Genomic DNA, 24,555 nt, shown 5'->3' with positions numbered 1-24,555 from the left:
GTCACCCATCTGTTTCATGTAATTATGTAATTATCAATATAAGGAAATAATAGATGATATAATTAACAAGAAAAACCGATCCACACTGAAGAGTAAAAATGACATGCATCTGTTGAATTGCTTTTTGTTTCTCTGCCTTTATTGTTAACTTTTTTCCTTTTCATTTCACAGTTGCATTCAAGGCTGTAGGGTTGGGGTGTACCCTTGAGGAGAGTTGTTTCTATCATGCTCCCCTGCTCAGGAGCAGCATCTACCATGCTCTCTCTCTCTCACATACACAAGTGTGCGCATGCACATATCCAGAAGTGCACAATTACTCAGGTATCATGGGTGCCTTCACAGCCAAGAAAGCATTGGACAAGGCCTACTTAGCATTATTTATTGATTCTCTACCTCTTGGAGATTCCAAAATGTGATATAACAGCCAAAACTTTGGGAAGTATTTAAATGGATTAGTGGCAGATTGAAGGACAGGGTGAATGTGTGGCCCTTTCGTAGCATATTGGGTAGAGGTACCACTTTAGAAAATTCCCCTACTTGGCGCTTTTGTTTAAACATCAAGGCTCAAGAAATACCTATTACTTTGCTAATATTTCAGTAACCCCAGTGGATTGGGTTAACTTCCAAATAGCCCCAGTAAAGTCAGCCCTGTTGGAATAGTTCCTCTGTGTGATGGAGGGCTGATTGGGACATGGGTGGACCTTGAGAGACTTCTTCACCTGGGCAGGCGTGGAAGGAGAGCCACCACTTACTACTCTATTTTCTCTAGGCTGGGATCTCTGTGTGAGGGAACCAGCAGACAGAAACCACGTGAGCGCTCCTGGAGGGGCCTCAGACTGTTACTCTCCATCCCTAGGATACCTCCACTCCCAACTCTATGCCTTTCTGGTGTTCCCTACCTCAGTTTTCCAAAGGATGGATGCTCACCCCAACAAACAACCAAGGGAGCTGTTCTTGCAGGCGGTGGTCAGGAGCTTAGGATTTCAGTCCAAAGGCACCCAAAGAGGAGGAGGAAACTCCTAACATCTTTAGAGGATAGTCAGCATTAGACTTGAAGGCATGGACTCTGCCTACTTACTTCCACTGATTCAAAATTGATAGCCTGAAACAGGCTGGGGCAGGGCTCATAGCTGGGCTCCTGGCATATTTTGCAGATGATCTTCCTCTCCTCCCACAGGAATGCCATTTTCCAGGGTGCCCTCACCTGCTTCCTCTTTAAGGTGTGGGGTTGGGGGGTAGGGAAGCACAGATGGGGAGTACTTGGGGAAGAAAATCCACATGTTGCAGGCCCATAGAACTCTAGAGGCTTTTTAAGCAATAGCTCTCACCAAGAAATTAAACCTTGCTTCCAAACTGAGATCAAACTTTCAGATTTCTTCACTTCTACCTAGAAATATATTTTTAAACAGTGTTTCTCACTAACCATAGGGCTTACTGTTTTTCCTCTTGCCAGGTGATAATTCTGCATGTTGTGATCACATTGTTTTAAAAATTCATTCTCAACATAGCCTGATCCCACCGTCTCGGGCCAAGCTCTGCCTGCTGGTTAATCTCTTACAGATGGAGGCTTGAACCAAGGACAATCACCTTTATTTTTTCATGTCTCTCAAGAAATAACTAGTCTAGCCCTGGTTTCTCTCTGTTCCTTTGTTATTCTTTGATAACTTCTCTATAACCCAATAACCATCCCCCCATCTACCTGTGTTTTGAATTGTTATTTTCATGTTCTTTTCTCTTAAAGCAATTGCATACCCATGGAACAAGCACATATGAGAAAATTACTAAGCACACTGTGGGGAGAACATTTTAGAGGAGGAAATAATAGGGACAAATGTGGCTAACTCACTCTATGGATTTTGTTGGTTGTTTCCTTAATCTAAAATTAAAATTATTTAATTGCAATCATAACCTACTAATGCATTAAGGATTTTAAAAAGGAAACATGCCATTTGATTCCTAAAGAAACTTTCTTTTACTGTTAGTAGTTTTGAAAAGGTTTTAGTGATTTTTTTTCAAGAGAAGTTTCTGTTTATATTTTTGAATATTTCTTTAACAATAAAGTATGGAATGATTATTCTTCAAGAGAAAATTATTTTAAAAGAACTATTTACATAAATATACTCAAAAAATTTTTTTAAATCCTCTCATTCTGTACTGAACCATTTTAAAAACCGTTAAGGCGTGGACTAAATGGTTTTCATTTAACCCTCAAAAGTGGCATTAATTTTTCAAGTGGTAACTGTTGCTTAAGATGCTATTGTGCTCGAGTGATAAATGTTTAATGATTTGATAGTACATGCCTGGCTGCAAATCCATTATTTATTGCACCTTCTCTTGCCTGGTAAAGGTGATGATTTTATAGCCTCAGCAGTCATGCAAACACATTTATACCAGACTGATGGTGGATCATAAATTTCCTTACTGTAAATGTCAGTGGGTTTCATGTGTTGCTGCCATTACATCTTGTTTGGACGCCGAATGCTACACAGTTATGGGAGGCGCCAGATGGTGTCATTAACAAGAACGCTGGGACTGTTTACCACTGACGTGCATGTGCGAAATTAAAAGTACGGTGACCTATCTTTGCACCAAAGCTTGATGTCAATGGTGTACAGGTGTTAGTAACAGTACAATATGTTTGGCAGTTCCCTTCCAGCCCACTTAAGGGGATTTTTAGTTTTTTTGCGTGTTTTCGTTTGTTGTTGTTTTGAACGTAGCTGGTACTTGAAAATATACAGAATGAGAAAAAGGGAAAAATTTGCTTGATTTTGCATTTGGAGTCTCAGACACCCTGAGGACCACAGCAGACATCACCCAGGGGGAGCCCCCACCAGCAGCAAACTTCCCTTCCCATCCTTCATATAGCTAGGCCATTTGTGCTAATTAATTATAGCAGTACTGTTGCTTCTGCTTTTGTTTTTTTGTCTTCTTTATTTCTCCCATAACTTCAGGTATCTTAAATATATATTTTAAAATACTGTTTGGGAAATGTTTCTGCTGAGAGCATGGGATTAATGCTGTTTTTTGAAAAAACTGCTGTTGAAATCATTAGGAGTTGAGGCAAAAAAGTGGAAATCCTCTGTACTGATTCCTTTCATGCAATGTTCTCTTCTTTACCTAAGAATTTGCTATATTTTTCCCTGAAATATCTGTGAAATCTCTGAATTACTGAAATTAGCTGCACATGTTTTATTAAAATTTATCTCTCCTTTTGTTAAGCAGCGGCCACTCCTATTTATTGTTGCTGAGCTTCCTTCCTATTGAGGTTTCTGCTTAACGTGCTACCAACCTCTCTTTTCATATCAATTTAAAAAGAAGCTAAATTTGTTTTATTCTTCCCTCCAAGTCCTTTACTTGAATCAAGAGGCTATTCCATTTATTCTTAAATTCCTTTGAACTTTGGTTTCAGCCTTAGAAAGCTCCATAGGAATTTTCAGAAAGATTTATTCTTTCAAAACAATCATTGTGTATTGCTTTTGCAAAAGCCAGCAGACCTTTTGGTGTGTAGAATTTTAAAGAGAATACAAATGCTTGTTTGCATTGAGATGAAAGGGATATGCTTAATGTCTTCAGACTAAATCAGAGGTACAATTGGATGTCAACAGAAATAATGAGCCTAATTGAAAGACTGAAAGTGTGCAGAAAGATGTGCATTAGAAGTAAAAATGTCTAGCCATGCGAGTTAGCTTGATAGCCATGTAAATGTGTTATTAAAATATCCATGAGCAAAAATGAAGAAATGATGGGGAGACAGCAAGATTGAAAAGTGGTATCTGTGGGACAGTCACTCATGTGGACAAAAGTTCTTAGAAAAATGAGTTCTTTTTTCCCATTGCTGTCATTTTCCCGGTGAATGAACCAGATGCTTAAACCACAGTCAAACAGCCAACTTTCCTGACTGAGCACACTGCTTATTCGCAGAGGAATAGAAAGTTCTAGAGATTTACTAAGTAATGTTGGCCTGATGGAAGGTGGCATCAGAGATGCATTTGGTGAGCAGTTCCCCCCACCCCAAGGTTTCTCACCTGATCCCTGCTACTTCTCCACATATCCCCTTCTGTGTCTGCTTCCCACATTACTCATGTAGGACCAGTCTGCCTTCTCCTTTCCAAAATTTGCTCTCAGGTTCCATTTGTACAAACCTGTCTGTATTTGAAGGGATGTGTCATCTTCTGGATCTTTTGCTGGCTTTTCCTCTCACCAAGAAAATTCTCTCCCTCATCCACCTAGGAAGCTTGCTTTAGTCCTTCCAAATACAACTCAGCTGTCACTTTCTCCAAGAAGCATTCCCTGCTGTCCTGGACCAGCCAGACCTCAACGGACTCCTCAGCTGTCCGACTGAGTCAAGAATTTCCCAGCTGAACACAGCTTAAACTACTGGCCCACATAATCATGAGCTAAATGCATGCTTATTCTTTTAGTCCACAAAATATTGGCCTGTTTTGTTACAAAGTAATGGCTACCTGATACACTGCACTTATCACAACGCCCTGCATTTTATTTGTCTACATATCTGTCTCCTGACCTAATGAGAATTTCTTGAACACACGGACGATGCCTCATTTACACCCCAGCACCTAGGCCAGTGCATAGCACCTGGAAGATGCTCAGTATGTTAGTTGAATTGAAATCATTGAATTCAGCTCTATGCCAAAGTTTTGATTGTAGAATTTCAGGCATCCGAATACTGAATAGGGTATTCCAGTGCTCTCAGAATCATCGCACAAATTCAGCTCCTGTTTCTACAAACTAGTTAGACTGGCCTTGTTGCTAGAATATTGGTTTCATCCAAACTTTTTTTTTTTTCCAGAATTGCTTCTCTAGCTAGAAAAATGACCCTGTGGCATAGTAATTCTTTGCTGTATTTTTGTAAACTGCTTCTATAAGAATAAGCCTATGGCTAAATAACAACTGTTCATGTATCCCTTATATACCATATTTCTTTCTGATATGGAGTAAAAAGAAAATGGTGGCCTGAAGTCCTCTTTCCTTTAAGCGAATAGGGTTCAGACAGGTGATACCCCACACATTCTTCATAAACCTTCCTCTATAATTTTTTAGTAAGGGAGAACAAACAACAATACAACTTCCTTTGTTAAAAAAAAAAAATCTCAAGAGGTTAAATTTATCACTGACCAAGCAGTATATTTCTCTAGTTTCTTACCTAATTATCAAGACATTTGCAGTCAAATTTTAAATTATTAATGTCTGTATATATGTACTTTATGTTTAGTATATGGGGGACAATTTTTGTCCTCAGATGCCTGAATGAAAATATCATCATTTCAGACGGGCATTAATTTACAACCAGGAAGAACACCTTCCGTAAATATTGAATATGAGTGTTTCCAAAACCTCAGAGCCACACCCTCATTCTGTTTCTTTACAAGTGGTTCTTTCCTGGGAACATAGAAGTTCAGAATGATCAGGCAGTGAGATGTTAAGTAAATGGAATTTTCAAAGAGATACATGTATAGCATAGTAGTAATTTGTGCTTTTAGAACCAAGTTGGTCAGATCATTGATTCTGTAGACCTTTTTCCTGCCGTGGATTTGCCTCATTCCTGCCTTTCCCTGGGTACTCACCCCAGAGAAGTAATTTCTCTAGTTTGTGACTGACTTTGTATCTCAGATAATACCTGGAGTGCCGGTAGCTGAAATGTAACAGACAAGATTTGGTTCATATGTTGCAGAAGCTCAGAGGACATTTTTAAACACTGGACACTCCTGGAGGTGGGAAGGAAGAGGGATGAAACATTTGGGGTTATCATGGTACACGCTGTTGGGCTCTGTATCAGGGTTTCATAATTGTCAGCGTCTCTGAAAAGCCAGCAGTGGATCTTCCTTGCCAACATTCATGTATTGTACAAAGGAGATATTTTAAATTATCAAACAAGCTTCTTGTTCAAGGCTGCTAGTTAACTGAAAATAAGTGTAGCAAATCTAAGATGCCATCAATTGTAAGATGTACCCCTATTTTGTGTTTTATTACTGAGAAAAAAATGCAACCAATTAAACTGTGACCCGATGTCTTAATGAGAGTCCCCAACAGCTTATAAATCAGTCCCATTGGTCTTACAGCTTTGAAATTTCTTTCATCTATTCAAAGAGAGGAGGCAATTTATTTTCCCTTCAATTGCATTGTTTGCTGTGTGATGGAAAAAAAAACTTTTACATGTATCTCAGTCACCAAATAGAATACAATTCCATCTGCTTGTGGGTATCTATCATCCTTTATTAGCTCCCGTAAAGCATTCAGTTGTTGCATTGCAAGAAAATAAGGAATTACAGTCATTCCGCAAGAACTAATATTTGCTTCCCTAATATCACATTTGCACCCTGCTGCTCAGTTTCTGGCCCTTTATGGGTAACATGCTAAGTGTTCATTTCAGTGCCGAATCATGCTGCCATCTTTTTGATGCCATTGTCAGCAGCAGTTAAATTCAGCACGTATTGTACACACAATGCACATAACTCTCTTCAAGTGATGACAAGACGAGTGGCCAGTACTAAACCACCATGTCCTCACTGTTGTCTGTCTGACCCCGACTGTGAAAATGCCATGACCATAAGGCTGATGTTAGACATGTTAATGTGGGGAAAAGTGCACCCCAGAATTGAAGAAATCCAGTAAGGTTACTAAACCCAACTTCCAAAACTCTTTTTTCTAATAAAAATATGTAAGAACGGTCTGAGGTGAATGTCATAGGGTGGTGATAATTTTATCTTTTCTTAAATGTGCAAGATAATGATAGTAGCCAGATGGAAATATTAGTGTAGGAGGGATTGGGACAGTTGGTGTTGATAAAGGACATATGAGAAAAATGCAAGTTAAAGATATGTACACATTAAATTATAGAGATTTAAGGAACAAAGACCACTAAGTTCCACCCTCCCCTCCCCCAATATCCATTCCTCTCTTTGGTCTTAGCAGTAGGTCCTCAATTTTATTCACGACAGCAAAGCACCCAATGAAGAGAATATGTTTCCCAGCTTCCCTTGTATCTGATATAGCAATGTGGCCACATTTTGGTCATTGAACTGGAAGCACCAGTTGTTGGAATGAGAATTCTGGGAAGGATGTTTAAAAGGCACAGAATGACCTGGAAGGATGGCCATTTTTACCTTTTCCTTCTCCTCCTTCCTACTGCCTGGAGTGAGGATATGATGTCTGGATATCCAGCAGCCATCCTGGGCCATCCTTGAGGATGGAAGCCTTGAATTAAGATGGGGGCTTGGACAGGTAGAATAAAGCCTGGTTTTTGATGAATTTATGGCACTGCCTCAGCAACCCTGTACTGCATATCTCCATATTTCTTTTGCATAAGAGAAATTATTTTCCGTCTGTCATGGTTAGGGACAGGTGTCAACTTGGCCAAGTTGTGGTACCTGTTCATCTGATTGGGCAAGCGCTGGCTTGTCTGTTGCAATGAGGACATTTCATAGGATTAGGTCATGATCACGTCAGCTACATCCACAGCTGATTCCATTTGTAATCAGCCAAAGGGGAGTGTCTTCTGCAATTAGTGATGCTAAATCCAATCATGGGAAGCCTTTTAAGGAGGACTCAGAGGAGACAGGTTGCATTCCTGCTTTGGCTGGTGAGCCTCTCCTGTGGAGTTCATCCAGGCCATCCATTGGAGTCATCGGCTTTGGAGCCTGCCCTGTGGATTTTGGACTCTGCCTTCCTACGGTCATGTGAGACACTTTCATAAATTTTATATTTGCAAGTGTTCCCTGTTGATTCTGTTTCTCTAGAGAACCCTAACTAATACATCTTGGTACCAGGAGTGGTTCTTAAGGAACAGAATCTTAAAAATGGGTTTTTATGAATGGTTTTCTACTCTGACTGGGCTCAGAGACACTAAGGACTCTGATTCCCATAATCAGAATGACACTCCCAATCCATAGAGTGAGTTGGCAAAGGAGATAGTCAAAATATCATCATTCGATTCTCCTAATGCTTCGCTTGTACGAAGCCAGACTCTGGGGGATAATGTTTTTGACACCTTTACAGAGTTTTGTAGAAATAAGAGTTATAGAGATGTTGGTTGGTTGTTGTTAGATACACTGTCTACATTAAAGGGTGAAAGGGATGGGCTTAAGGCTTCAAACAAGAAGCTTAAGTGCCGTCTGAAAGATGTAGAGGTTTCTATGAGTATCCTGAAGGAAAATTTTATTTCCTGTAGCCGTAGACTTGAGATCTCTGAAAATCAGACTCAGAATCTTATTGTTAGAGTAGCAACTTTACAACGTAAACTGAAATCTCAGTCTTGCATGGTGTCTGCCGTTAAAGTGAGGGCATTGATTGGAAAGGAGTGGGGCCCTGAAAAATGGGATGGTGACATATGGATTGATAATGATGTTGGGGGTGAGGCTGAAACCCTAGACCATGCTGAGCCTTCTTTAGATAACCCTGTAATAGTCTGCCCTGAGGACATAGCCGCCCCACCTCCAGCCTGCCTTGAGGAATTGGCCACCCAACCTCCTCCTGAAGGGATTAGCCCTAGAGTTATTAATCCTGTTTCACCAGATGAAACTGCAAATGAAAGCCCTGAAGCAAATGGCTTGGAAGATATTTCTAATTCTTTTCATGACCCACCCCCACCACCCCTCATTTCTTCTAGACCTATAACTAGACTAAAGTCCCAACAGGCCCCTAAAGGTGAGGTACAAAGTATCACACATGAGGAGGTACGTTATACTCCAAAAGAACTGTGTGAGTTTTCCAATTTATATAGACAGAAATCAGGGGAATATGTGTGGCAATGGATTTTAAGAGTGTGGGATAATGGTGGGAGGAATATAAGGCTGGATCAGGCTGAATTTATTGATATGGGCCCACTAAGCAGAGATTCTGCATCAATGTTATAGCTCGAGCAGTTAGAAAAGGTGTTAACAGCTTGTTTGGGTGGTTGGTTGAAACATGGATCAAAAGGTGGCCAACATTACCTGAGGTTGAAATGCCAGAACTGCCCTGGTATAATGTAGATGAGGGGATCCAGAGGCTTAGAGAGATTGGGATGTTAGAGTGGATTTATCATGCAAAGCCTGCTCTTACACCCCAGGAATGTCCAGAGGATGCACCTTTTACCAGAACAGTGAGAAATAAATTTGTGAGACTAGCACCATCATCCCTCAAGAGCTCTGTGGTTGCACTTCTCTGTAGGTCAGATATTACTGTAGGAACTGCTGTCACTGAGCTGGAATCCTTAAACACAATGGGGATGACAGGATCCCGAGTTGGCAGAAGCCAGGTGGCAGCACTTAATCACCAAAGACAGGGTAGACACGGCTATTATAATAGACAACAAACTCAAAGGAGGCATCAAAATTATATGACACACAGAGATTTGTGGCATTGGCTAGTAAATCATGGGGTGCCTAGAAATACAATAAAAGGGCAGCCTACTAAATTCTTGTTGGAGCTGTATAAACAAAAGAGTTCTAGGTCAAGGGAACAGAAGTCTAACCTGAATTACAAAAACACAGAGTCACGGCCCCTTAACCAATTTCCAGACTTGAAACAGTTTACAGACCCTGAGCCCCTTGAATGAAGGGGAGGCCAGGTCCCTATGGGGGAGAAACCTGTTACACGCCACAAATTTATACTGTTAACCTTCCTCTAAGTCTTCCCCAAGGAGACCGACGGCCTTTTACCAGGGTAACTGTGCATTGGGGAAAAGGAAATGATCAGATATTTCGGGGATTATTAAACACTGGTTCAGAAGTGGCATTAATTCCAGGGGACCCAAAACGTCACTCTGGACCACCAGTCAGAGTGGGGGCTTATGGAGGCCAGGTGATCAATGGAGTTTTAGCTCAGGTCCGTCTCACAGTGGGTCCAGTGGGCCCCCGGACCCATCCTGTAGTTATTTCCCCAGTTCCAGAATGTATAATTGGCATAGACATACTGAGCAACTGGCAGAATCCCCACGTTGGTTCTCTAACTCGTGTAGTGAGGGCTATTATGGTGGGAAAGGCCAAGTGGAAGCCACTAGAACTGCCCCTACCAAGCAAAATAGTAAATCAAAAGCAATACTGTATTCCTGGAGGGATTGCACAGATTGCTGCCACTCTTAAGGACTTGAAAGATGCAGGGGTGGTGATTCCCACCACATCCCCATTCAACTCCCCTATTTGGCCTGTGCAGAAAACAGATGGGTCTTGGAGAATGACAGTGGATTATCGTAAACTCAACCAGGTGGTAACTCCAATTGCAGCTGCTGTTCCAGATGTAGTATCATTGCTTGAGCAAATCAGTACATCCCCTGGTACCTGGTATGCAGCTATTGATCTGGCAAATGCTTTTTTCTCAATAGCTATTAGTAAGGACCACCAGAAACAGTTTGCTTTCAGCTGGCAAGGTCAGCAATATACTTTCACTGTCCTACCTCAGGGGTATATCAACTCTCCAGCCCTATGTCATAATCTTGTTCGCAGAGACCTTGATCGTTTCTGCCTCCCACAAGACATCACACTGGTCCATTATATTGATGATATCATGTTGATTGGACCTAGTGAGCAAGAAGTAGCAACTACTCTAGATTTACTGGTAAGGCATTTGCGTGTCAGAGGATGGGAGATAAATCCAACAAAAATACAGGGGCCTTCCACCTCAGTAAAATTTCTAGGTGTCCAGTGGTGTGGGGCATGTCGAGATATCCCTTCTAAGGTGAAGGATAAATTGCTGCATCTGGCCCCTCCCACAACCAAAAAAGAGGCACAACGCCTAGTGGGTCTTTTTGGATTTTGGCGACAACATATTCCTCATTTGGGTGTGCTACTCCGGCCCATTTATCGAGTGACCAGAAAAGCTGCTAATTTTGAGTGGGGACCTGAACAAGAGGAGGCTCTGCGACAGGTCCAGGCTGCTGTGCAAGCTGCTCTGCCACTTGGGTCATATGATCCAGCAGATCCAATGGTGCTGGAAGTGTCAGTGGCAAATAGAGATGCTGTCTGGAGCCTTTGGCAGGCCCCTGTAGGAGAATCACACGCAGACCCTTAGGATTTTGGAGCAAAGCCTTACCATCTGCTGCAGATAACTACTCTCCTTTTGAGAAACAGCTTTTGGCCTGCTACTGGGCCTTAGTAGAGACTGAACGCTTAACCATGGGCCACCAAGTTACCATGAGACCTGAGTTGCCTATCATGAGTTGGGTGTTGTCTGATCCACCAAGCCATAAAGTTGGGCGTGCACAGCAGCACTCTGTTGTAAAGTGGAAATGGTATATACGAGATAGAGCCAGAGCAGGTCCTGAAGGCACAAGTAAGTTACATGAAGAAGTGGCACAAATGCCCATGGTTTCCACTCCTGCTGCCACATTACCTTCTCTTTCCCAGACCAGAGCTATGGCCTCTTGGGGTGTTCCTTACAGTGAATTGACTGAGGAAGAGAAAACTCGGGCCTGGTTTACAGATGGTTCAGCACGATATTCAGGTACCACCCGAAAGTGGACAGCTGCAGCATTACAACCCTTTTCTGGGGTGTCCTTGAAGGACAGTGGTGAGGGGAAATCCTCCCAGTGGGCAGAACTTCGAGCAGTGCATCTGGTTGTTCATTTTGCTTGGAAGGAAAACTGGCCAGAGGTGCGTTTGTATACTGACTCATGGGCTGTTGCTAATGGTTTGGCTGGATGGTCAGGGACTTGGAAAGACCATAATTGGAAAATTGGTGACAAAGAGGTCTGGGGAAGAAGTATGTGGATAGACCTTTCTGAGTGGGCTAAAAACATGAAGATATTTGTGTCCCATGTGAATGCACACCAAAGGGTGACTTCAGCAGAGGAAGATTTTAATAATCAAGTGGATAAGATGATCCGTTCTATGGATACCAGTCAACCTTTTTCCCCAGCAACTCCTGTTATTGCCCAATGGGCTCATGAACAAAGTGGTCATGGTGGTAGGGATGGAGGTTATGCATGGGCTCAGCAACATGGACTTCCACTCACCAAGGCTGACCTGGCTACAGCCACTGCTGAGTGCCCAATCTGCCAGCAGCAGAGACCCACACTCGGCCCCCGATATGGCACCATTCCCCAAGGTGACCAGCCAGCTACATGGTGGCAGGTTGATTACATTGGACCACTCCCTTCATGGAAGGGGCAGCGATTTGTTCTAACTGGAATAGACACATACTCTGGATATGGGTTTGCTTTCCCTGCACGCAATGCTTCTGCCAAAACTACTATCCATGGGCTTACAGAATGCCTTATCCATCGTCATGGTATTCCACATAGCATTGCTTCGGATCAAGGAACACACTTCACAGCAAATGAAGTGCGGGAATGGGCACATGCTCATGGAATTCTCTGGTCTTACCATGTTCCCCATCATCCAGAAGCTGCTGGATTGATAGAACGGTGGAATGGCCTTTTGAAAACTCAATTACGGTGCCAACTAGGTGGCAAAAACTTGAAAGGCTGGGGTAATGTTCTCCAGGAAGCTGTGTATGCTCTGAATCAGCGTCCACTGTATGGTGCTGTTTCTCCCATAGCCAGGATCCATGGGTCCAGGAACCAAGGGGTGGAAATGGGTGTGGTGCCACTCACTATTACTCCTAGTGATCCACTGGGAAAATTTTTGCTTCCTGTCCCTGCTACCCTGAGTTCTGCTGGTCTACAGGTTTTAGTTCCAAAACGGGGTGTGCTTTCTCCAGGAGAAACAACAGTGATACCACTGAACTGGAAGTTAAGATTGCCACCTGGCCACTTTGGGCTACTTATGCCTCTGGATCAACACACCGAGAAGGGGATTACATTATTGTCTGGGGTAATTGACCCTGACTATCAGAAGGAAGTAGGACTGCAACTACATAATGGAGGTAAAGAAGAGTTTTCTTGGAATATAGGAGATCCCCTGGGGCGTCTATTAGTACTACCATACCCTGTGATTAAAATCAATGGAAAACTGCAACAACACAATCCAGGCAGGACCACTAATGGCTCTGAGACTTCAGGAATGAAGGTTTGGGTCACCCCACCAGGCAAAGAACCACGGCCAGCTGAAGTGCTTGCTGAGGGGAAAGGGAACATGGAATGGGTAGTGGAAGAAGGTAGTGATAAATATGAACTTCGACCACGTGATCAGTTACAGAAACGAGGACTGTAATGCTGTTTTGTTTGTGTTATACTATTTAAGTTGTAAGATATCAAGTTTAAGAATGAATGTTGCCCAAGGATTTGCACACTATTCTGGAGAGATTTAATGTGTTTCCAGTTATATGCAGGGCAGTTGAGTATTGTCAGGTAAAAGAAAAAATGTGTGCTTGTTTTCATTTGGAAATTAAGTATGGTCTAAGGTGATATATATATATATGTATATATATATATATATATATGTGCCAAGTTGACAAGGGGTGGACTGTCATGGTTAGGGACAGGTGTCAACTTGGCCAAGTTGTGGTACCTGTTCATCTGATTGGGCAAGCGCTGGCCTGTCTGTTGCAATGAGGACATTTCATAGGATTGGGTCATGATCACGTCAGCTACATCCACAGCTGATTCCATTTGTAATCAGCCAAAGGGGAGTGTCTTTTGCAATTAGTGATGCTAAATCCAATCATGGGAAGCCTTTTAAGGAGGACTCAGAGGAGACAGGTTGCATTCCTGCTTTGGCTGGTGAGCCTCTCCTGTGGAGTTCATCCAGGCCATCCATTGGAGTCATCAGCTTCACAGCCTGCCTTGTGGATTTTGGACTCTGCATTCCTACGGTCACATGAGACACTTTCATAAATTTTATATTTGCAAGTGTTCCCTGTTGATTCTGTTTCTCTAGAGAACCCTAACTAATACACCATCCTATTGAAGCTACTGACTATTGAATGCAGCCAAACCCAACTCAGACTAACACAGGACCCGTTTTGCTTCAATAAGATTCAGTCTATGTGGGAGAACACCACAAGATTCTATTAAGCTCCCACTGATTTCCTGGAATGATGAGAGGAACATTATAGTTCCTTAAAGAGATAATTCTTTATGGATAACATTACCAATAATTTTATTTTATTATTATTATTATTATTATTATTATTTGCATTGGCAGACTCTGGGAATCAAACCCCGGTTTCCGGCATGGCAGGCGAGAATTCTGCCACAGAGCCACCGTTGCATCACCCAGCATTCTTACTAATTTTGAGAGGCAAAATAAGTGCTTCATTCACTCTGCAAACACCTAATGAGTACCTAGACTTATACAATGGCAGGAACACAGTAGTGGGAAGGTCATGTAATTACCACAACTCAATTTTTGCTTCTAGGTTGCACAATTTGAGTCTACTTTTTCCAGTTTTAAGCTGGAAAGTCTCCTCAAGTCATTGTTACTTTTAGCAGGTACCATAGGCAGAACAGTTTGCATCTCTCTGAGGTGCCAGAGTTAAAAAAAAAAAATGTCAAGGACATCCCCTCCATCAACCAGGAGGAAAGTTAAGAGCATCTTTCATAAAAAAAAAAAAAAAAGACCCACAAACCCATGATCTTCTTGGCAGACTATCTAGATCTGCTTGGGCAGTGGTGTTGGCATCTGCATTTGCTCCCTTTTAAAATAACTGTTTAATTTTAGTAGAAAGGCATTTTGATATTATACTTAGTAATTATGGAAGTGATTTTCAATAGGTTGGTTCTTTTTTAAGTGTCTGCCTTCCCATTCTTTATCTGGTAAATATTACAGTGCCTTAGCCCAAAGAAGCCAGTTTGTGAACTTTGCCACTGATATTCAGAGCACTATCAATCTGCCATCAGTGGTTTTAATCATATTGGGAAAATAGAGGTTTTCTTAAAGGGAAAAGACAGAATTGAAAGGCATAAGAAAAAAATTACATTTAGAAAGTAAAAGTACATGCTTATTAAGGATCTTAGAAATTTTTTACTCCTAAAGAGTTTGAAGCACCCTTTGAAGTCTTTGGAAGCTTTTCTGTAAGAAAGAAAAGAAATATTTATATATACACACACATGGGTGTAGAGCTGAAAATTGAGCTCATTGTTTTGCCCTTTTAAAACATGTTTTTCAAAGATTTGCCTTTCATATGGCAGATGGGAGAGAACGTGTAATTTTACCTTATGTAACATCTTTGCCTGAAAAGCTCAAAGTATTTGTAGACATTTTTTTAATGAATAGTTCCCATGTTTGCCTCTTGAGAAAGGCAGAAGTTTGTGTAATTTTCTTCCATTTTTACACCTAAGGAAACTGATATTTAAGGAAAAGAGGCTCAGGATTTCAACCAATAGTAGAATTAAGAAAACAAGTCCAAACTTTGCCACTGGGCCAATGGTGCCCAGTCTCATATGATATCTGAGATTGACAGTAGGCTCCACAAGGTCAGGTGCCAGTAGAAAGAATTCACCATAGACATTGTCCTGTTCCATTCTAATGTGAATCTCACATTTATTTTTTAGGATTATTTGTATTTATACAAATACAATACAATATACAAATACAAATACAAATGTACTTGCTGATTTACTCACCCATTTGTAGTTTTAGTAACTTTCGATTTTGGATCTATCTCAATAATGCTTTTGTAGTCAGTCTAACTCATTCTAAGTGGAGAAGAGAAACCAAACCAGATGTCGGAACACAGAACTCATGTGTATATATGTCACATAAAATTATATATTCATGGCGGTGCAATGGTAGTTCAATGGTAGAATTCTTGACAGCCATGCAGGAGACCTGGGTTTGATTCCCGACCCATGCACTGCCCACCCCCCCAAAAAAAAATTCAACAAAATGGTGCTAGTAATAATGGGATAGTCACATGGAAAAAGTATAAAAGTGACCCCCCCCATGCAGCATAAAAAAAAAGATTATATTTTCACCAATTCTTCTTTTTAACATTTTTTATTATGAAAATATATATACAAAAAAGGAATAATTTCAAGGTACATTGTGACAAATAGTTATAGAACAGATTTCAGAGTTTGGTTTGGGTTACAGTTCCACAATTTCAGGTTTTTCCTTCTAGTTGCTCTAAGACACTGGAGACGAAAAGAAATATCAGTATAATGATTCAGCAGTCATACTCATTTGTTAAATACTATGTTCCCTGTTATAACTCCTCCCTCCCCTTTGATCCTTTTCCCAATCTTTAGAGGTATTTGGGCTCTGCCGATTCTAACTTTTTCCTTTTGGAAAGGGGTGTCAATAATATGGGCTAGGGAATGGAACTAGTTGTGTTTTGGGAGAGGTTGACTCCTCTGGGTTTCAGGACTTATCTGGCCTAGAAACCCATCTGAGGGTTTAGGTCCTTGGAAAGTAATCTTAGTACGTGGAACTTGTGTAGAATTTCAGATACAGTGCTAGGTGTTCTTTAGGGTTAACAAGAATGGTTTTGATTGGGAGTTGGCGAACTGTGGTAATTAGCAATAAAAACTTGCTAATAAAAACTTGTAATAAAAACTTGCATTAACAGTAGCCTCCAGAGTAGCTTCTTGACTCCATTTGAACTCTCTTAGCCACTAATACCTTATTTTGTTACATTTCTTTTCTCCCTTTGGTCAGGAAGGCATTGTTGTCCCCACAGTGCAAGGGCCAGGCTCATCCCTGAGAGTAATGTCCCACATTGCCAAGGAGACTTTCGCCTCTGATTGCCATATTCCATGTAGAGGAGAAGGTAATGATTTTACTTGCAGAGCTGGGCTTAGAGAGAGAGAGAGACCACATTTGAGCAACAGAAGAGGTTTTCTGGAAGTAACACTTAGGCACAACTATAGGTAGGCACAACTATAGGTAGGCACTATATAAATAAGCTTCATAAGAGCAAGCCTCAAGATCAAGGGTTTGGCGTATTGACTTGAGAATCCCTGATATTTGAGACAGTATCAGGGTTTTCCCCAGTGGTAAAGCTTAATAGCTTCATATTTTTTCTCCCGTCTCTTAAGGGAGTTTGCTAGTACTTTTTTGGGGTTTTTTTTTTGGCATGGGCAGGCACTGGGAATTGAACCTGGGTCTCCAGCATGGCGGGCAAGAACTCTTCCTGCTAAGTCACCGTGGCCCATCTGGCCAATACACTTTAATTAGCTGCTTAACTTTCTCTGGGATGTATCCAGGTATTACCTTAAGCTATAGAGAATTACAACCCCTCATTCCAATTCTGGGCTCCATGTGTTTCAGTTGTTTAAATGAACTATCCAGGCAGGTTAAGTTAGATTGCATGCTATCAAAAATTTAGGCTTGGGACAAAATAAACGTCTCTTCCTTTGTCTCATTGGGTAGGTGAAATTCTAAAATACAGACACTCTCATCCTTTACCCTGTATTCTGATTTATCTTAGTCCCAACCAAATCAGCTTTGTTCTTATCTCTAACTAAAGCCTGATCTCTTTTTTGGTTTCTTTAACAGTTGTATGTAGCAATGCTGATTTTCAGAGCTGCAGAATTCCAATATTTTCACCAATTCTTTAATGCCTATTTCAAGCTAACAAACATATGCATAAAACTCTAAGCCACAAAGTAAAGTTCTTTCAATAAATATATGCAAATCATGGTATAAACTCAACTAAGCATGTATATCAACATCGTTTTTACTTAGACAAATTTAATCCTAAGTAGTTCTACTTATATATAAATCATTCCATTTATATTTCCATTATAGTTATTCTATCAACTATAGGTAGACTTAGCTTCTCCACTACATAAATAAGCTTCATAAGAGCAAGCCTCAAGATCAAGGGTTTGGCCTATTGACTTGAGAATCCCTGATATTTGAGATTTAGCTGGTTCAATGGAAAAGAACCAGCTAAAATAATTTTGAATCAGTAGAAATTCTGACAATACCCTTTAAAGAAGCAATGCAAAATTAAAGAATATATACTTTCACCATTTATTAAATGTCAAAAAATATATGGTAGGAATTGTTCAGATAAAACAAACTAAACGCAAAAAAAGCAAAGTCATAGTATCTGAACTCAGGGAGCTAACAGTCTAGTTGGAGGGCAGCAACCAAACCAAATAAATGAATAAAAACAACCCAAAATTACTCCAATGTTTCAGTGACTCATAGGTACAGTCTTCCACTTCAGAAGTTCATAGAAAATTACAGAAAAGTTGGTTAAAACTTTATTTGCTCATCTATTTCCCTATTTTGTCATCTCAACTCTTCTTCCCTCTCATCCTACATTTACTGTTTGTTTCCCTCCAAATCCTCCATTCTCCATCCCTCCCACCACTCCACCATCCCATCCACCCCTAAACTCAGCTCTAGAGTTTTCTACCAGGACAATACCATGCTATCATTCTTTCCTTTGATATGTTTGCATTTTGACTCATTATGAGAGTCAACATCAATTTTAAAAGACTATTTCTTTTAGGCTTAAAAGGTCAGCGTGTACATCATGATACACGGTTGATTCCTTCTTTCAGGGGTACGTATGGATCTCTACATTTAAAATCATCTCCTCGTCTAAAATGCTAATGTTGATTCATTAGAAAAATAGAATCAGAAATGTCTTGCAAAGATAGAGGTGAGAATCGGACTTTCCATCTGTATGGTTACTGATCTAGGATTTAGGTAAATAGCTTACAAAGTCTCTTCTGTTTTATCTTTGAAATAATTTATTGTTACAAGGCACATTTAACATTTATCTATAAAATATAAGTTCATAGGTAGAGCTTTTATTTTTACTATGAACAAAACCAGATCCCAAACAGGATTTCCATGCATGGGACATTTTTGGTTGACATTCAGACCAAGAAAAGGAAAAGCTGGCTTTCATTGTTCCTGATCCCTGGACTCAACTCTTGATGCCCAGAGGCCAATTTGCCTATTTAGTGTTAGAAAGGTGATTTCTGAGGCCTAGCAGCTGGTGGTGTTAAAGCTACTGTGTGGGGAGACGAAAGCCATTCTGTTCTGTTCCTGGGCTGCCTTTGTATCATTGCTACAGGAACTGTTTCATATATGGGGTATAATTCTTTACCAGGGAATTTGGTTACTGCCCAGGGTTCAATGTTAGGATACATTTCTGAATAGCAGAAGGGAGTATCTGAACTTACCGCCTTCATGGAAGGAATCTTGGGTTCTGACCCCCTTTAAGATGCTTACATTTTTAAGTCTGTTCCTTAGACTTGTGATTGGGTGCCATTGTTTCAACATATATGCTTTCTACCTGCCTTACTTCACACCACCAAACCCAAGGCTGGTCAGAGTGAATTTGCTATTGGCCTGCTTGCTGTAGAATGTGATCATGTGCACCAGTACAGACTAGTTTTCTCGCAGCATTCCTCATTGACCTGTGCTGGGAAGTTCTCACAGAGCAAAGCAGAGCTTTCTTTTATTTGAAGAACATGTGTTTTTTCACCCAATGGGAGTATTCATTAGTTTCATTTAGAAAGTATATCAATTTAGGAAGCTTTCAGTTGCACATAAAGGAAAGAAGCAGATTTAAAGAATCAAGGAAATGCGGTGTGCTACAGCATTCTTCTCAGGTCTTCCTCCCTCCCTGTGTCTCTGCCCTTTGCTGTATGACTTTGAGGTTCCTCCCAGAAGGGGTGAGTTTGTTTCCATGCCTCATGGATGATGAACTTGGCCACATGTTTTGCTTTGGCCAATATTATGGGCCAAGTTTTAAGAAGTATTGCTTATTTGCACCCACCCCTCTTGCACTTTTCCCATTGCTATGAGAAGAGCATAACCCCCAATTAGCCTTCCAGGCCAAAAAAGATGAGAGAGCTGTGAGACAGATCTGGAATCTGCAGCTTAGAGCCAGATCCAGCAGACTCTAGCCAGTGTACTTCCAGCTGACCTGGAGTTGCATGAGCAAGAAACGATTATCGTTTTAAGCCCATGAATTCTGGAGTGGTTTGTTATGTCACCTATCATGGCAGTAAATGACTGATGTTTATCGCTCATATAGCTGAGCAGTCCAGAAGTAGCATGAGCATTAGGTGAGATTCAAATGTAATCCTGCTCTATTTTTCTGTTGTTCTCCTGGGGCTTCATTCCAGAATGGTTTCCCTCTTGTTGGCACAGTGACTGTAGCTATTTTGCATCTACACCCCAGAAGGCCAAAAGGCTTCTGTACTCCATGCATCATAACAAAAGTCCTGGCTTAACTCTGATTCAGCCAACTTAGATCACATATCAATTCTGGGCCAATCACTTTGCCATCAGCCACTGGACTCCCAACTCCTAGTATCTCAAAATGTTAAGAAAATGAGAAATAGGCTTGAACTACTAGATTGGAAATCTCTGGCTTTGAAGATGAATTATTCTGATAGAATGATAATTTAAGTAAGTGGGGTATGTCAGTAGGGATATCATTCCATTGACTTCGAGCTCCGTAATTGCCAGTTTAGGGGTACAGACCCAGTTGCATTTTCCTCAAGTCCCTCTTTCTCTTTGTATTTTTTTCCAGTTAAGTTATGCCTTGAACCACACAAACAGAAAACTAACATTGGAACCTAAAATAACTGTCAATGCCAAGATTGTTGTGGTGGGTGCATCCAATGTCGGAATTTCCTTTCTGGAAACATTGGTATTTTGGTGAGTTGTTTACCTTTATGTTTTTATTTTAAAAGGAGCTCTTCCCACACCTAAAGAGGGCCCCTTGAAAGAACAAACCCAAGTTGTTCACCACCTTGCCTATGTGAATTAATGAATCAATGGAATATTCTAGACCAGGGATTTGCAAACTCCAGTCCCTGAGCCAATCTAGCTTGCCACATGCTTTTGTAAAGAAAGTTTCATTGGATCAAAGCCACACATTGATTTATGGCTGTTTTCACATTATCACAGCAGAATGAGTAGCTGCAACAGAGACTGTAAGTGAAATATGCACTGTCTGACACTTTCCAGGAAAAAAAATTTGTCAGCCCCTATTTTTCCCCTTTCTTGCCAAATCATAAGAATTGCCTGAAGTATTTGCTAAAGCTGTAGATTTATCAGGCTCTGTATCAGATGTACAGAATCATGAAGTCCAGGGGAAGGGGCCCTAACTTATATTTTAACAGGTGCTCTATATAATCAGTGCTTTGGAAACGAGTTTTTCACTTTATGCATCATAAATAGACTTTCAGAAAAGGCAGAATGGGTTAGAATTTTTTTTTCAACCTTCCAACTCCCACATTTTGGGTGCCAGGAAACAGGGCAAACCCTGCAGTGAAGACCAAGGTTTGAGCAGCTCTCCTGGTGCTGGTTTCCTTTTGTCATCAAGGCACTAAACTGCATTTCCTTTCTGAGCCCATCTTCCCAGTAGATGATTCCAAAGGATTCCCAGCTTCCCCAGACTCTCTCTCAGCTGCTCATGGAATTTCAGCACTACTTTAACAGAAAGAGCCCAAATATATAGTTGAGAACTTGGGTTCATGGCCCAGCATCACCACTAACCTGACAGGGAATCTTGGGTGTGTTGCCTAACTCCTTTTAGATTCAGTTTCCTCATTTATTTTCTTTCTAATTCTCATGGATTTTGAAAAGACCTTGTCCTTTAGGGATCACAGATCTTGGAGTTAGAAGAGCCCAGTTCTTTTGAATGTTTGGCACAGGGTCACATGAGAAACTTTAGCTACCATTCAGAAATATAAGTTCTAAAATGTTAGTGGGGGACAGGAAAGCAGAGCATGACAGTGACTCCATGGGAGTCCTTGCTGACCCAGGAAAAGTGTGGGGATAGAAGAGGATGGAGGAAATGCCTCTAGAAAGGTACTTGTGCCTAGTCAACATATGGACACAGAGCTAATCTAAAATGGCTATTTTCCTCCTTTGATATCACATTAATCAGATATAGAAAAGAGCTGATTTTTTTCACTCTCTGGCCGATTTGTTCAGTTATCAGAAGCATAACTTTAGTTAACCAGAAAGACAGAGAATGTCGTTATTGAAGTCAGAGAGCCCATGTTCTTCAAATCTTGTGGTCAGTTTACAGTAAGCAATATTGCATTGGAAAATGAAACAAGAAGCACCTAGGATTGCTTATTTTTCTGTGCATGCCACACTGTAATTTGAGTGTTTTACTTGTTCTGATGGGTCTGAGATTTGTAAGCAGCAAGTTTTATGCAACCTGTTTTGGATGGTGACTCATGGGGTGGAGTTGTGAAGCCTAGTTGAGTTCTCATAAGCCTGTCTTAAATCTTAGTTTAACTCTACACTTAGTCATTATATTTATTTAAAATGATTGCATTAAGATACATATATGTAATTTTCTTATTTCTGGAATCAACTTGCTTAGATTTAATAAAGACAAGTATAAATTTTGATATAAGTACATGGCTGATTAAATTCCCCCATCAGACAGACCTTAGAACATTGTAAAGTCCTCATAATTCTCTATCATAGTTACACAGATTGTGTTCACTAAAAATAGACTGGTATCAGTTTGCTGACCTCTAATCTTTGAAAGGAAATTGTTTCCTCCTTGTTTTCCCTAATTATTTTAAATTAGCAATCACCATAGTAACACACTGCATATTTTACTTTACCACAGTACCTGCCATTTCAATGAAATTTTATAAATGATTTGAGCTCGAAGCAATTAATAAAATATAATTTTCATCAAACACAGACCACCAAGGAGACTTCCATTCACATTTTGGAGGCAAGATGTAGAAATAAGCACCCGTCCTTATGCTCTCCTGCTGCGTTATCACACTCAGCAGGAGCCCCAGAGTTCCTGGAACATCATTTGAGGTTCAGCGCAGTAACTTCTTTTTCCAGAAAGTCTGGTAATCCTCTAATCCTGTGACTTTCAGATGCAATTCTAGTTCTTATATGTTTTACAGGCAAAAAAGAAAATCCCAAAGCACATTTGGTTATCTCTACAAAGGATCCCCAAAGCATTCCTTACTAATTCTTTCCCCATGTCACATCCTTCTTGCCCCAAGTGCTAAGTGCTACTGGGGGAGGTCAGGTGAGATGCCAGAGGCTTTGGCACTGTAATGAAAGCTCCCTGTGGGTAGGGAATTTTGAGGGTGGGGTGGTGTGATTTTGATTTTTACAGCAGTGCTACCTCTGGTCCTATGCTGCTCCTTGCACGTAGTCCATCTGCACAAAAGCATCTCTCCTCTGGAGTTGTCAGGCTGTGAGTCAACCCTGTATCTTCTCATCCTTACAAGGAAAGTACGGCCTCTGGACCTACGAATGCCCAGTGACATGTGGGGACATACACCAGCACCCCAGCCTTTTACTTCTCTTCTAACTCTCCCACCCTCCTGGTCCCAGCAAATCCTGCAGAGTTGGAGTGAGGAGTGGGTAGCCCTGTTCTTGGAGCTTCTGCAATCTCTATCAACTCTTCTGGAGCCTCTGGCTGGATGGGGGTTGAGGGCAGAGATGCAGGCAGTTGGGGGCAGGGATGGAGGTAAGGTGAAGCTGTGCTAGGATCAACCTGCTCCTACTTCCTCACCCCCCAGTCTTTGTCATTTGTCTTCCTTGTTGAAGCAACTCCGAGGGGAGCCAAGGAGGGGACATGTTCTTACCGTGACTCCACACTCTCAGCCCACGTGGGCTCTGACCAGTCTGGGCCACAGCAATGTCCTGCCTTCTTCTCTATCACCTGCCCTGCCATGTGAACTTTGCAGGAAGAATCAGAAGCAGAACAGAGGAAGGCCAACAAGGCAGGGTGGAGGAGGTGGTTCTTGGAGGAAGGAAACTCCTGATCTTTCTACAGTGTGAAGGGCAATGAATTGGAGGAGAAAGGGCAGCTCTTAAGGCATTTTACCATGAATTATGCATGTATTTTATGATACCCAAGAAATTCAAGTGATGGTCTTGAATTTTTTTTTAAATTATAGTGATCATGATTGATGGGTCATCTGGATGTCCTAGTTCGTTGGGATTGAAAGTACTTGATTTGGGCAGTATACCTGTTATATGTACATTGTCCAACTCAGAACTAATATTAATAGAAAAATCTCTTTCCTTCAAACAAAGCTTAAAGGTCACTTTGTGTACCAAGTCTAGCCCTGCTGAACTCCACAAATAAAATACTTCAAATATTCCAGCCTTTCCATAAAGATACTCCAAATTCCTTTGAAGAAGTAATGGAAACACTAATTCAAAAATAGGGCAGGATCCAAGTCTCTGACCTTAGCTTATATTGTACATCCTTGTTACTCAAAGTGGAGGCCATGGACCAGCAGCATCGGCACCACCTGGGAGCTTGTTGAAAATTCAGAATCTCAGGCTCTACCCTAGACAGTGTCCCAGATAGCTATTTTTGTTTCCTAACTATGCAGAAGAAAAATTCCTGCACTGTCTCTTGGTCACTGACCCACCATACCAAAGCAGTTACTATTTTATTCTGTTTCGGCAAGTGTCTCTATGCTCTGTGTATCATATTATTTACTTCTAATTATGGAGCAGTTCCTTTTAATCCATTATTTTAAAATCCTTCCTAATTCAATTTCTGATGTAAAGAATCTCTTGAAGAGTCTGTAATGGCACTAGACCAATGCATAAATGAATCATAGAATGACAATGGCTGAAAGCAGCACTGGGTGGTATGCCCATGACCCCCTTTGTGACTGGAGAAAGGGATATCCCACTCACTGAGGGGCTGCTGGGCAATGGGAAACCCAGGGGGCATGTTCTTCCACTCCCAAACAGCAACCTAACAATCTAACAACAGATG

General features: G+C 41.0%; 1 protein-coding gene across 9 annotated transcripts in view; it reads left to right on the top strand.

The window, feature by feature from the left end:
* Window positions 1-24,555, top strand: part of CFAP61 (cilia and flagella associated protein 61) — a 355,256-nt gene that overhangs the window by 143,145 nt on the left and 187,556 nt on the right. For all 9 annotated transcript variants that reach the window (XR_013157060.1, XM_077114804.1, XM_077114796.1 and 6 more), the window contains one exon: window positions 20,347-20,474. Coding sequence is in view for 8 of the 9 variants with exons in the window: in XM_077114804.1 (XP_076970919.1) it covers window positions 20,347-20,474 (128 nt within the window). In the remaining variant the exon portion in view is untranslated. The remainder of the gene's footprint in view (window positions 1-20,346; window positions 20,475-24,555) is intronic.

The sequence above is a fragment of the Tamandua tetradactyla genome, chromosome 1 (assembly GCF_023851605.1).
Source record: "Tamandua tetradactyla isolate mTamTet1 chromosome 1, mTamTet1.pri, whole genome shotgun sequence".
Taxonomy (NCBI): domain Eukaryota; kingdom Metazoa; phylum Chordata; class Mammalia; order Pilosa; family Myrmecophagidae; genus Tamandua; species Tamandua tetradactyla.
Note: the sequence above shows the minus strand (reverse complement) of the source record. Positions and strands in the feature narration are given on the sequence as shown.